The sequence below is a fragment of the Electrophorus electricus genome, chromosome 19, assembly GCF_041902795.1.
Source record: "Electrophorus electricus isolate QZ-2024a chromosome 19, ASM4190279v1, whole genome shotgun sequence".
NCBI lineage: Eukaryota > Metazoa > Chordata > Actinopteri > Gymnotiformes > Gymnotidae > Electrophorus > Electrophorus electricus.
This window is the reverse complement of record NC_137515.1, coordinates 15,370,001-15,385,097: the sequence shown is the minus strand read 5'-3', so window position 1 is coordinate 15,385,097 and position 15,097 is coordinate 15,370,001. Positions and strand designations below refer to the sequence as shown.

General features: G+C 42.8%; 1 protein-coding gene across 2 annotated transcripts in view; it reads left to right on the top strand.

The window, feature by feature from the left end:
• The first annotated feature begins 6,701 nt into the window (after positions 1-6,701).
• Positions 6,702-15,097, top strand: part of robo3 (roundabout, axon guidance receptor, homolog 3 (Drosophila)) — a 119,566-nt gene continuing 111,170 nt past the window's right edge. The window contains exon 1 of one of the 2 annotated variants that reach the window (XM_081702262.1): positions 6,702-7,199. In XM_081702262.1, the coding sequence (XP_081558388.1) occupies positions 7,046-7,199 (154 nt within the window). In that variant the 5' untranslated portion in view covers positions 6,702-7,045. The remainder of the gene's footprint in view (positions 7,200-15,097) is intronic. The other variant, XM_081702263.1, reaches the window with a different exon arrangement.

Sequence of the window (15,097 nt, the reverse complement as noted above, 5' to 3'; positions counted from 1 at the left end):
CCAGAGATGTTAACCAGAGGCCTTACCCAGAGACCTCACCCAGAGACCTTACCCAGAGACCTTACCCAGAGGTGTTACCCAGAGGTCTTACCCAGAGACCTTACCCAGAGACGTTACCCAGAGGTGTTACCCAGAGACCTTACCCAGAGACATTACCCAGAGGCCTTACCCAGAGGCCTTACCCAGAGACCTTACCCAGAGACGTTACCCAGAGGTGTTACCCAGAGACCTTACCCAGAGACATTACCCAGAGGCCTTACCTAGAGACCTTACCCAGAGATGTTAACCAGAGGCCTTACCCAGAGGAGAAGCAGCAGACCCTGAACACTGCCAACCTTCCGCTTCATTTATTCAACTAATAAAAGAGCCTATTTCTCTTCTTTAATTGCCACCTGACCCTGAGGATGGGGTATTAGGGGGTAGGTAAGAGGCTTGAAGGGGTTCTTTAAGCTGGCTCTCCCCTCTCTCTCCCTGAGGAGGCTTCAGAGGGGCATCAAAGTAGACATCAGAGGGAAGCAGGAAATCCTGAACAAGGAACAGGCAACATCATGCTTTTAAGTGTTTCTTGACAGCTACATGAGAGGCTTTTGTTGCTGATGTTTATGTCATTAAAACATTAAACATTAAAACTAAATTTGCCTAAAAACTTTTACAAGTGCTTTTTAAGCTAGAAAATATTGTATTGTATTTTTTTCTCTTGCATTTTTAACATTGCTATTGGTATTTTTTTTATTTTCTGTTTTGCTTTCTGATAATGTTTTAGTCTCTACTGTTTTACCAAAATATACTCCAAGGGGATGCTTGACAATGCCAGCAGTTTACTTTGTGTCATTAATGTTTAATAAAACTTCTCACCAAATCTATTTGAAAAACATACGGGTTAAAACACACGTCTAATTTGTTAAAATCACTGGAGGGCTCTTCATAGGCTACAGAGCAACTTCTAATTTTCCAGATCCTGATCTCTGTAGACACAGTTAACCAAGCGAGTCCACTTTCTGTACTGGCATCGGGGAGGGGCTCCGAAAATGAGCAAAATAAATTGAGAAAGAGAAGCTGACAAAGAGTCCAGCTCATTGTGCAGTCTGTTAATCATTTTCCTGCCCCTGCGGCTTCAATAAAAGGAGTATAAAAGAGAATAAAAGAACAATTTGGGCTGCCCCAGCTGTGGATGCACTGCCTATCAGCCCCACAGTGTCTGACTGACGGCTGCTGTAATTCAGCGTGTGATCTCAGAAACGCCCCCTCTCTTTTGTTTAAGCGAGCCGTCGGCAGCCAGATGGGGGAAATCCATAATGCAGAATAGGGATAAGCGTGTCTCCCTCACCCCTCCTCTCTGCTTACCCCATTCCTGTCTCACAAACCGGCCCATTACAGACCAATAGGGGCTCCCTCTCGGCTAATTAAGCGCAGCTTTGCTAGCGCAGAGCGCAATGGGTTAGCGACCCCCATCGAGGCCGCAGCACCTGGGGATGCTACCTGTTACATGGCCTGGTCACTGGCCTGCAGAGGAGGAGCAGCTGCCGCGGACTGGTGCTGGCCAAGGCTGCCTGGTGATGCCCTGGTGCCTGCATATGATTTGTCCACACTGTTATCTTAACGGACACGGTGGGCGGCTTGATGTCTTTGTGTTCACAGATTAACACCCTGTTTGCCGATGGTAGTGCTTTTATTTTCATAATATGCTTTCCAAAGTGGCACTCTGAAGGCACTGTAGTATTGTCTGCTCCGAGCTTGCTAGCACTACCATCCATTCCTACCAGCTATAATTGAATGAGGAGTAATTCATTTAACAAACAGTCCTTAGTTCCTGCAAATGTGAGAGGTATGCTGCCATTATATGATTGTGCAGCATCTCCCTACTATATGTGAGCTGTCCATAATAAAGAATGATACATCAGAGTCTTAGATCTGAAGAACTGAAAGAGAATCAATGTGTTTCATATAGAGAAGATTACTTTTCTAAGTAGTGTCACTCAATATTCTAACCTGCACCAGTGTCAGTTTGGTCTGGGAATGAGCTGAGTTTCTTTTCTGAGGCATTTGCTTGGACCAGCATTGATTTTTTCACTAGGTGAAATGACCTGCAGAGAGTGTCTGTGGGTCTCTGAAAGTTGCCGAATGTCACGTTCCCTCGAGTGAGGCTGATCACTCGGGTCTCCTTCACACTTTCTCAAATGGCCGATCTAACAAATAATTCTCCATCCCTTAGCAATCAATACGACACACTCAGTTGCGCTGATCTCTTTGTAGTGCTGATTGAGACGAGCTGTGCACTAGTTGCATCCACACACTCCGATTGTTAAAGAAGGGAGACACTACCCTAAGAGTCATGGCTCCTTTCAAGTCTGGAATGCCAAAGCCATGTGCTGGTAAATTCAAAAGTCACTTGAAACTCAAAGAGCAGGCGCAAGGTCCCAGCACAGTCACCTCCGTGATGCAAGACGTGGGCCTTAGCTTTTTTAAATTGGTAGCCTGTATTAGATGGGGGTGCACAATGCATATTTAAATGAGTGCTTTGTATTTTCCTTGGCTCTTTATGTAAAAAAAAAATGAATTAAAGACGAGAATTGAGGTGAAAAAAATGCATAAAGATGCAAATGTCTGAAGGAGAGGAATGACAGGGTTGTGTTATGTGAGTTAACATGCATGGGGTCACGGCTAATTGTGGCTTTGTTGCGCGATTACACTGAGTTTGCTCAGGCTTTATGGAGAGTTAGCCCTGTTGACTAAAGCTGGGGGGTTGTTGGACTTCTCAGCCTCTTAGGCTCAAGTGTGCCCAGGCCTCCAGAGGATGGCTGGTCCCTTGGTACCCCAACATATTGTCCCTGTCACCTTGGCCTGCCTCCCTGCCTTATTGTCCACAAAAGAGGAAATTAGGGTGCAAGCTTGTCAGCGTTAGAGCATAATTGTGTCGTGATGTGATGTTTACTCTGTGGCCTCCCGAAGAGGCGGCTGGTTTGGTGGGATTTCTGGGAAAGGACTCAAGCAGCACAGCTTTGCTGTGAGTGGACACTGCTCAGGGATGCACCTGCCGTGTCTTTGCGGGGTTCCATCAAGAAGGTGAAGTTCCAATTATGCAACCTGGCATATGGGCAGTGCAGCCTAATGACAAAGGAGACCAAATGCTTAGTAGGCAAAGGTCAGAGTCAGTTTGTGGCAGTGCCAAAAGAAGCCCAATTACAGGAAGGGCTTTTCCCTGCTGGAGGCCCCACATCCAGCTGTGGGTGCTGGAGTCTGCACCTGCACAGCCTGTCTGCATGACATGCATGCACATACCACACGCACATGCACACGCACACGCACATATACACACACGTATATACACATATATACATGCACACCTGCACTCTGGGTACCCAGAGACTAGCAGCCTGTCTGTTAGTCCTCATGCCCAACCCCCGCTACTAGCTGCTGTCCATGCACACTCACAAATGCTTGCTGTCCCCATCTTCAGACCTCCTGGGGACGCTCCTAGCAGCAGTTCCCCAGCCGAGTACCACCAGTCCTGGGCACAGCTGTGGCAGAAGGCTCTTGCACAGCTTGGCATATTGGTGCCGATCTGTACTCACTCAGCTGCAGGTCTTCTGAGAGTCTCTCTCCCCACTACCAGACCCCAAACCCATCAAACACATCTCTGCATATGATGCCATGGGCACACTGCCGTGCGTGTATATTATGGGTATGTGTGTGTATTTATATTGGCTTCCTGTGTGTGAGATAACATGTCAATATGCTCACCAATCATTCTTTGCCTGCAATCATTCTGTAGTGAAGTTGTGAAAAATCTTTGAAAAATGGCCTCCACTTTACCCTCTCTAAGCCTACTGTGAGAGCTTACTTATAGAGCGCTTCGTTGTCACTGTCAGAGACAGACAAAGGAGTTCGGCTGAAAGCAACGTTCAATACAATCAATCTCTTACAAGAAAACACAAATTACTTTCTCTGGCAGCTCCATTGTAAAGAACAAGTCAAATAAGTATTTTGAAGAAAGAAAGACCTTTCTCCCCATTGCTTTTAGAGCATGTAAAGTTTAGTCAATGAGGTGTTGGTCTCTGCCCTCCTCTCTTAATTGAGTTGGACTAATAGTCGCGGTTTCTGGGGGGGAGGTGGATGAGTGCAGTAACGAGAGTTTGATTGTGATGGTGATCTCTGGCAGGTAAGGAGAACACTGGAGTTTCCAGTGAGATATCGATTTGTGTCTCTGCTGGTCTAGTTGTACTGTGACAGCTAGGAGCCAATTTTACTGATTGCGTCTTGGATTGGGGGCCCAGTTATCAGTTCTTAAACAGACACACATATAGAGAGAGGGAGAGAGAGAAAAAGAGAGGGAGAGAGAGAAAAAGAAACTGTCTGTTCTGTTAATTTGTTTGATATCTTGAACATGCAGTTCAGAAGCACTGTTTTTTAAATATTTCAGTTACAGCAAAGACTTGATGGCAGATAATTTGCATGTGTTACTGTGTGCTACCAATCGGCAGAAAACTTTCTCTCTCCATGCCAGTACTCTCAAGAAGAATTAATGTACAGAAATCTAATTTTTCTGCAATACTACATTGCACTGTTGTTGTAAATCATGTATCTGTTATTTATCTGGCTGCTGTATTCTGCACTCTACATAATATTTGCCCAACCATACTTTTTATATTTCTATATCTTCATATACTTTTTTTAATATATTTGAGTGCATTTGTGTGTAAATGTCTACTGTACATAAGGATGATTGCATGTCAATGACAACATGCATGCATGGCTGTTTATGTGACTGCAAACTTATCTGTGTATTGTGAGCTTCTGTGTAACCAAAGACAAGTTCCTTGTGTGTGCAAACATACTGGGCCAATAAAGCCTCATTCCTGTTGTAAATCCATTGGATGTGTTCATGTTCAGCTTATATTAAGGCATGTCACCTCTGTTCTCTTACTCAGTAAACTTACCTATCATGTAGCAGTCATAGTAGTTTTTGACATGTATTCATTTTAACAACGACATGTCGCTTTTTCATGTTCATCATAATGTGTTGACTGTAGAAGTGGAAGGTTTTGATATGTTCTCTTTACTTGCTCAGTTAATGATGTGCTGCATTTTTGTGTAAAATGTTTTAAGGTCAGTTCTAGAAGACTCTGCCACTACGATCACGGCTGTTTTGTGGGAGGGCACCATTCTACAGATTAGGAGGTTGAAGAACTTCAGAGAGATAGCAAAGAACAAGAACATTGTTCTCAACAGATTTTGGCAGGGTCATTATTCAACTGCTGTCCAGGTCTTTACATTACAAATATTTTATTATAATTATCTTGTTGAACTGATAAACTGGTTTTTAATAAGTCTTTATTTTACTTTTCACCAGAGGGTGGTCAACCTATATTTAGCTAGAGAGGTTGCTTTGAAGGCTTCTGACAGTGTTTGGGCTCCCATGCCATTCCCATACAGAGGCTGACTGGGCCCCTGCCGTTCAGCTATTGGCACAGTTATCCCATGCATACAATAGCTGAGCAGCGATGAGGGCCCGCCTTCGCAAACTTCATCTCCAAAGAGAGAGAATGCAGCATGGGGGTCGTCACGGCAACTTTGTAGCCCTGACGTATCCCTTTGTCCTGCGACGCTTTAGGGAAGGGCCACACTAATGAGAATCACACTGAGGCTGTCAGCCAACATATACCAAGCACATGGGACCAGCAGGCTCACACCAGAAAACACACACACACACACACACACACTTCCTTTCATATACGTACATGCTTGCAGATGCACAGATTGTGAGGTGTGAACAGTACTGAAGGAATGATGCCTGACTTCACATGCAAACATATGGCAGTGGAGAGAATAAGTCAAATGAATTAAAATGGTTAGAAAGTAGTTTGGAAATGTGTTTTTTTTTGTTATGGGGATGGTGTCTGACATTTAAAGATGAATGACTTCAGATATGAAAAAATGCTGATGGTGACAAATGTGTCACACAAAAGAAAACACAGCCCTGCCAAGAGGACCCTGCACAAAAGAGGCTGCATGGTGTTCATTCATGTCTGATCGTGTCAGGTTTCAAGTTTTACGAGCTATAAAAGAATAAAAATAAATATTCATTCATTTTTTATCTCTACATGAGTAGGAGAAAATATTGCGTAGGAATCGTGCAACAGCAGTTTCGGTTTCTGCGATGACACAATGCAGCAATAATTGACACATCAGCCAGGGAGTCTCAAGTGGATGACAGGGGTCTGTGATGCCTCACGTTTGTTTGTTAGTGTGCGCGTCCATCTCCCATTGTGAATATTTATACACACATGTACTGTATATCTAGCCACCTTTAAGTGTGAGTGGGATAGTGATAGTGTATTCTGCTGTATCTCTAGGGATGATTATTAATCCAATAATTAAACATTTATTGCCAGATGCACCTGCTCACCCCCTTGACGGAGCCCCCCCGGGGGACTCCGTCAAACCATCAGAGAAAGCCAGGGAACCAGAGAAAAAGAGGGAGGGAGGGATGACAGAGAGCGAGGGAGAAAGAGAGGGAGAGGATGAGAGAGAGAGAGGGAGGGAGGGGTGGGAGAGAGGGAGAGTGAGGGAGGAAAAGAGGGAGGGGTGTGGAAAAAGAGCAGCGATTCAGGAGGGTCATCAGATAGCAGGATTCTTTCACACCGGCGAGATGTTATGGTGCAGGAGGATGGACCGTGTGTGAAGTTATGTGACTCCAGAACAAAGGGAGAAGAATAGACAAGTGAGTGTAGGCTTCTGGCCCCCTCCATCCAGAGACATCCTACACAGCTCAAACACTGTCAGAAAAGTTTTCAACTGTCCTTTATCTCTCTTAGCTGGACTTTAATTCTTAATTTTTTTTTCAATAATATATATATATATATTTATTTTTTTTTTAAGGGAAAGAAGGGAGACCTAAAGATTCCCAAAGATTCAAGAACAAGCACCGCTAGCCGTGCCCTGAGTTTCTGCGTTCCGGTGAGAGCACGCGGCTGAAGTGTTAGAGAGGAAGATCCAGCGTGCGGCTAGGAGGGACGGGGGGGGTCCCTCAGCGGCGGGAGGTGAGATGCTGCGCTACCTGATCAAAACGCTGCTCCAGATGAACCTGTTCACCGACACCCTGCGCGACACCTCCAACAGCACGGATGTCCTCTACAATCTCTCCATGCCTGTCTTCAACGGCTCGCTGTTGGACTGGGCCAACTTCACCGGATTCAACGGTCAGTACGCCGATGCTCGCCCGAACCTACATGAGATCAAGGAGTGTTGTGGGGTGGGGAACCACAGGGCGGGCAGCACCAGGGCAGCACCAGGAGCACGCGTGGGGGGAAGTCGCTTGCTTCTGTAGGTGGAAGGAAGTTTGGGCAGGAGAGAGAATGAACGGTATTTGTGGTTTTCTGGGCTCGCTTTCTCTCCGCAAAGTTTGACTGGGAGTCTGGTGGTGCTGTAATGTTTGTGCTATGGTGAGCATGAAAATGTTCAAAATAGTTGCTTTTACTTTTGACCAGTAAATTTTAGGTTGTTTGTCATGTATTTAAAGTTACTCACTGATAGATGATATATTTTGCTGTCAAAATGATTTAAAAGTTGATTAGCATGAAGCAATTAAATGTTTTGTTATTTTTATACTACACTAGATGGGCTCAGATGAATTATGTGTATCTCATATTATTAAACTAACAAATCTAACAATTTAAACAGCCAATGTCTGAATAAAAAGTTTACAAATGTACCTCAAAATGTCCCAAGCAAGTAAAAACTTTGCTTTAGATTTTCACAAACACTTTCTCATGCATGTCTTTTGTGTGTCTGCGTGTGAGAGTGTGAAAGATAAAGATACAGAAGGAGAGAAAAAGATATATAGAAATTGATAGCTATATAGAGAGAGAGAGGAGAGAGAGAGAGAGAGAGAGAGAGAGAGAAAGTGAGAGAGAAAGAGAGAGAGAGAGCATGTGTGACAGCCAACGCTTAAGCAGTGTGTGTAATGGAAAACTCCTGCTGTGTTCTCATCCTCAATTGGGATGACAGACACCAGTGTGTGTGTGTGTATGTGTGTGTGTGTGAGGGAGGGAGGGGGGAGTGTGTGTGTGTGTGTGTGTGTGTGTGTGTGTGTGTATGTGTGTGCGTGCGTGTACACATGCATGTGCACACATATATGTGTGTTTTTGCTTGTGTCATGAAGGTAATTGGCAAAAAGTTCTTTCACCTCGGTGCCTCTGTTTAATGAGCTTTCATGTGTGTCGCGCTGTTCAGATCAATAACACACATGATCCCCAACACACACCTCCATGCACAATGTAGCACTCTGAAGGTGACGAGCTTGGGGTCTCTGCAGGTGGATGAGGAATGTCACTGAATCACAGCAAACGTCTACAGTTAATAAGCAGAATGAAAGTTGACTGTCTGAGGTTTTTTTTTCCTTGCTTTCTTTCCATCTTTCCCTCGACCTGCTTCCTTCTGTCTTCCTATGACTGTCTCTCATCACGTCTTGCAGTCTAATGTATTCTGTAGCTCTGTGGACCCCTGGGCACTTTCAAAACACAACTGCTTTCCCATCTACCCTGTTAGATCTCGTAGAGGTGATGGGGAAGGAGAGAGTGAGGAGGTGCATTTGCTTTTGAGCTTGTAGGAGGTGCATTTGCTTTTGAGCTTGTAGGAGGTGCATTTGCTTTTAAAATGCACCTTGGATAAGCAGCTTATCTCTGCAGTGTTTGAAGTATTGGTGATTCTGGAGACTCTAGCGCCACTTGCAGACCTCTGTATGTTTGTGTGTGTGTTTCCTTTCTTTTAAATTATATACTACTTAGAAAGCACTAGTGGAAACAGACACACACACACACACACACACACACACACACAAACACACACACACACACACACACACACACACACACACACAGTTGGCCGGTGTTCAAGACATTGCCTGTGCTTCCGCTGATGGACGGTGAGGATATTTTTCATGCCGTGTGTGTATGTATTGTAATTGAAGTCTTTGTTCCGGCTGGTGTATGACTATATGTTTGAGCATGCTGTGAGCCTAATGAATTCACCCCCACACCCCCAGCTGTATGGCTACTGACACCACTGTGTGACTCCGGGACATCACAGATGTAAAACTGGCATTAGAACAAATTGATTAAAACAAATGTATAAACATATGGTACATAAAAATAGCTGACGTTTTATGATGTTTCGTCATACAAATGGGAATTTGTATCATAGTACTGCAGAAGCTACATCAATTTTTGTTTTGTGTTTGTGTACTAAACCAATAAGGGCAGAGCTCAACCAGAGAAGCACCAACAGAAGCTAGAGCCAGGAAGTGTGCAGGATATGTCCAGAGTAGCAAGAGCAGGTGTGTGGGTGTAGGGAGAGAGCTATACTGGGTGCTCCTTTCCCTAAAAAGTGCAGAAATTATTGACTAAGGACTTTTTCTTTGTAGTCTTTCCTCCTGGCTCCTTATCTTTTGTCTGCCTGAAACCGATTCCGTTCTTTCTTCTCTGTTTCCGTCTCTGTATGTTCTTGTCTGCATGTCCCTCTCTCCCTGCTTCTGTCTCTCTGCTGCTGTCTGTCTTTTTAGTCTTTCTAGTTCATGATGACCACTCAGTCTGTCCAAACCAATCTATGGTGCACAGACTCAATTGCAGACGCATTTCTATTTAAGCAGGCTCAGCAGCGTTAAGGCAAAGCCCTGTAGGCTCCCGCTGGACCTAATCGAAGTTGGAGGAAATCAATATCACCCAATAACTAATCCAGGAAATGGTGAATTTACACGGACACAGTCCACAGTGCTCTCGAGGGGATTATTGGGTTAATCTATGGTTTCACCTGTGTCCAGCTTTTTGTTCAGGATGCCAGTGTTCATAGAGCAAGTGAGAAGGATTGGAGGGTAAATTCCATTTCTTTGTCTGGGATGGATCACATTTCTTAAGATCTTGCCGGAATTTTGTTATCATTCCAGAACTGTGGTCGTTCTGGATTAATGATCAGTCCTAGTTGATTGTACACCATAACATAATTGACTTTCCTTAGTGAGGACAGACTATTGCTTGTCTAGACTGCTTTATCAGCCTGGATGGGATGGCTCTGTGTGTCTGGTGCTTTGTACTTCATTTACCTTGGAGAGAACAGTAACTCTCAGAACTCTCGCATTTCTGTGCGCATTTCTATGTGTACATAACCTGAATTGACTAGGCTGTAGAAAATCAAATTTGCGAAGACAATCTGACTCTCTTGACAGCTTATTTCAGTGACTAATGTGACAGTGAATATGAATTCATGAATTCACAATGAATAGTGACAATAAATGAGTTTGGTCACGTGGATTGGAGCATTGCACCTGAGGTCAGAGCTGCAGAGTTCTTGTGGAATTTAGTATCTTAACAAGAGAGTTTTATTTTAATGGGCATGTGTGTCTGTCTGTCTGTCTGTCTGTCTGTCTCTCTCTCTCTCTCTCTCTCTCTCTCTCTCTCTCTACCCCTCCCTCTTTGTGTGTGTATGTGTGTGTGTGCTTAATACACTCTTCCCAACAAAGATATCCTTATTTAAATATGTCATACACATGCCATTTCTGGTATCTTAGAGCATTACGCATAGTTCTGCACCATTTTTGCATGCACAGTTTTTGGACTTTTTACTCTTAAATTATATTTTATTACTAATATTTAATATACTTCTTTGCACATGTAATAAACATATTTAAAGGGATATTTATCTGTATTAAGAACAGTGATATTTAATGTGTGACTACACAAAGAAAAGCTACAGAAAGGGTTGTTTTTTTTCCCCTCTACACTAATCCTTATCATGGTGGGGGTCTGATCCAGTTGTCTCTAATTGGCTAGGTTGTTGTTGGGGGGTATTGGGGTGGTGTTCTAATCCTGCACTGCTAATGGGTGTGTTAGTGTGCTTCAAAGGGTCAAGTGGGCTTCTGTCTCATTGCAATACCAATCTCATAGGCTTTCATTCTCCCTATTGGCTTAGCTATTTGTCCTTAAATTGACCAAATTTACCAAGCTACATCAATCCCTACAGAATTCATCTTTGATTCAGACAATTCACTAAAATGTTTTTAAAGGCAATTCCTCAGCACCCAGAAACATATACAAACTATACTGCTTTTGTTATTTTAGTTATTGTTAATACTTAGACTGTAGTTTCATTATGATAAACTTTCTCTGCCAGCTTTTCAGAGTTTCCCTTTAACCTTGTTTATTCATCCCTGTAATTGAGTCCAACCGCCAGCCAGAAGAAAGGCGAGGAAGCCCTCAGTTATTTGCTTACTAGCTTGCATACTCTGCCTAAAAATATTTCTAACTTGGAAATTGCAATTAGAAATTCAACCCTGTTTGATCCAGTTAATGAGCTATTGTGCTGAGGCAAGAGGTGCAACGTGCGAACAAAAACACACCTGCGCGCAGTTTCTGAATATTTCCAGAACGAGTCGTGTGTCCTTGTGTGCTATCACTTCTTGATCAGTCATCTGCATCAGAGATCAATTCCCTCTGCTTGCTCTTTTGTTTGTTTCATTCTTTCTCTCTCTGGGATATTCATTTAGTCTTTAAAAGTGGTGACGAGGTAAGGAATGCATTATTAATGAATCTGAGCAGACTCTTTTAACAAAAGCCAAATATGTTTATTCATAACCATGTGGATAACCAGGAATGCAAAGTAGTCCCTATTCATCGCCTAGCAAGTTACTAGCAAGGACAGTGCCCACAGACATATAGGCCTCTATATATTTCCAGTAGCTTAAGTTTGTATTTAACCCCTTAACCCGTCACTAAAATAAAATCTTCCAGTGGGGAATGCTGACCAGGCTCTGTATTAATGCCCTGTATTAATCCAATAATCCAGGGAACTATATTTCAGTGCTCTCTGAACACACCTTACATCTAAACAAAACAAGAATGCTATGATCGATCTATCTATCTATCTATCTATCTATCTATCTATCTATCTATCTATCTATCTATCTATCTATCTATCTATCTATCTATCTATCTATCTATCTATCTATCTATCTATCTATCTATCTATCTATCTATCTCCATCCTTCTTTCCACCTCACAATATCAAAGGATCTCTCCATGATCCTCTGCCCCTCAGGAGTGGCAGCCTATGAATACAGATTGAGCACAGATGTGTGCAGCAGCAGATGACTGTCATTTCAGCTGCTGGCCACAGAAACCAGCTCTTCAGACACATGGACACATTTACCAATTCTCTGTAGCTCCACCATCACCGACACACCACCCTGCTGGAACTCCTTTGTGTCCCACACACACACACACACACGCACACACACACACACACACACACACACACACACACACACACACACACACACACTCACACACACACACACACTTACTGCGCACCTTTCCATTGGCACATTTAAGCACCGCACATTTCCATGACTGTTTGCAGCTGCTCACATGCATGCTTAGTAACCTCTTCACTGCCACTGACAATCACACATTTATGGATGCATTCACTGGTCCGTATCTCTGCATCAACACCTACAAGCACGCACAAACACACACGTACAAAACCTCTGTAATTCACCAATGTCACTGACAAGCTAATCCTGGGTTTTAATAGCTATGCTCAGAATGATATGTAGAATTATGTACATAACAAAATATGCATGAAAGTCAACCTGCAGCCTGCTTCTGCATGTGAATTTGATGGACTGAAAAAAGGGGGACTCTTGAAAGACTTGGTAACCCAAAGGTGTCCCCATGCATATGCAAATTGCATATCTCTTCAACTTTTTCAATTACTTAGAGGATTTTGTAGATGTAGATTGGAAGGGGGTGTGACTAAGAGGCAGAGGGATTTTTTCGTAGCTATAGATGATCATGTCACATTGTGTGACAGCCATGCAACTTCTTTATTTTTCATTATTTGGCTCTCCATAATGAATCTCAGCCTACTCTTGGTAGCCATATAATAAAAGAGTGTATTTCATTAGATGAGTGGATTTCTTTTCTGATCAGTTGAAGAATGTATGGCCTAGGGATATGTATACACAAGTGTACTTACGCCCAGGCACACTTGCCACTGTGAGTCTCTCCATCAGGCTTCTTTCTGTCTCCTGTCTGCTACGTGTTCCTTCAGTGTCTAAATGGCCTCAAAACTTTCATCAGCACTTCTAGGCTTTCTGGATTCAGCAAGGTTTAACAAATATTCTTTTTTAAAAGTCAGAATCGATCAATCAGTTACCGTTGCTATAGTTACAGATTTGCCATTTGGCGCAGCATACAGTCAGTCCAGGACCATCTTAACTGTGAAACATTCAGGGGAAGTTGCAAAAAGGCAAAAATGCAGTGAGACTGCAGGGTTTGTTTGTTTGTTTGTTTGTTTTGGGAGGGGGGGAGGTGTCAGGGCACAGGGTTATGACCCCAGAGCCTCCTTCTCATCCTCTGGCACTCAGACTGGGTCCAGTCATTTTTCTCTGTCAGATATGCGTGGATAGCCACAGCCTGGCAGCCTTTAGCCATGCAGGCCACTCTATTGTCCTGGTGCATCTGCCCTGTGCTTTTCTTATTCTAATCAGGGTGAGTCCCCTGTCACGAGAGTGCTGGGTCTGCCACTGAGAAATGAGCACATATGCATGTGTGCATATACAGACATGCCCGTGCACACACACACACACACGCGCACACACACACACACACACACACACACACACACACACATATTCAATACACAAATACATGCAATATGTATGCACGTGCACAGAACATAGAGCAGTCATGGACATACACATGCATATAAAAATTAGCAGATGCTTGCACATGTGTACAAACTCACACACTTACACATAGACATGCTCACAGACATGCTCACAGACAGATAAGAATGATCATACACGTAATTATCTACACTCCTACATGAGCTTGCAAAGAGATCCTGCTTTCTCAGTCATACACACACAAGCACATACACACATACATCTCTGGAGACACTGTATCTGCATCTGGAGACACCCTGACACACTCACACAGAGGAAATGGGATCAGATCCAGAAATGGGATCAGATTTATCTACTCAATATCTGTACGATTTGTAAAATACAGGCACTCAAGATATGAATATTCATCCATGCACTCTCATTTGCATGCATGCTTACCATATTAGATGTTCTCTTTGCTCAGATAAGTGTGAATTAATGAATCGTTATACTTGTTCAGCACTTATCTAAAAGACCAAATTCCTTTTGCATGTTATAAGGACTAACCAGTCTGGTAATAATGAAATGCACGCACACGCACATGCGCACACACACACACACACACACACACACTGGCACATATACACACATAAATGTGCATACACTCAACTCAAATTTAAAATATAAAGTGACATTAATATTACCACCCCAACAGTACATAATAGGATTTCAGATTTTACATTATTATATTATTACATTTAGTAATAAGGTGAGATTCCTCATAGAAATATAAAACTTAATAATTACACTGATAGAAAGCACAGTTTTGCACTCTGTAACAAAGAGGTCTTTATCAAATATGTAATTTACCAAGTAAGGATGACTTGCACTTAATTTAGTATAAACATTACTGAGAATTCTTGCCAGTAATTCAACAATTTTGCTGAAATCAGTTATTTGTGATGGAATCCATTTGAAACTAACCCTCTCTGCATCTCATGCCACAAAAATGATGTGACAGCTCCAAGCTCATTCACAACAAGATTTACCACAGATCAACGTCTGGGGCAGATAATATATAGACAACCACTTTAGTAGTAATAAATAATAAACCAGACCTAGAGAACACTATGATTGAGAAGAGCCATAGGTTTTCCAGTGTTCCTGGCTCATGTGCCTTTTACTGCTGTCATCATTGTCTTATGGCATTAGACACTTCTTCTGTCACTTGGAGGAGCTCCTCTTGGCCACACCAATGCTATTATTATTATTATTATTATTATTATTATTATTATTATTATTATTAGTAGTAGTAGTAGTAGTAGTATTACTAGTGGTAGTGTAGTAGTAGTAGTAGTATTACTAGTGGTAGTAGTAGTAGTAGTAGTTGTAGTAGTGGTAGTGTAGTAGTAGTAGTAGTAGTAGTAGTTGTAGTAGTAG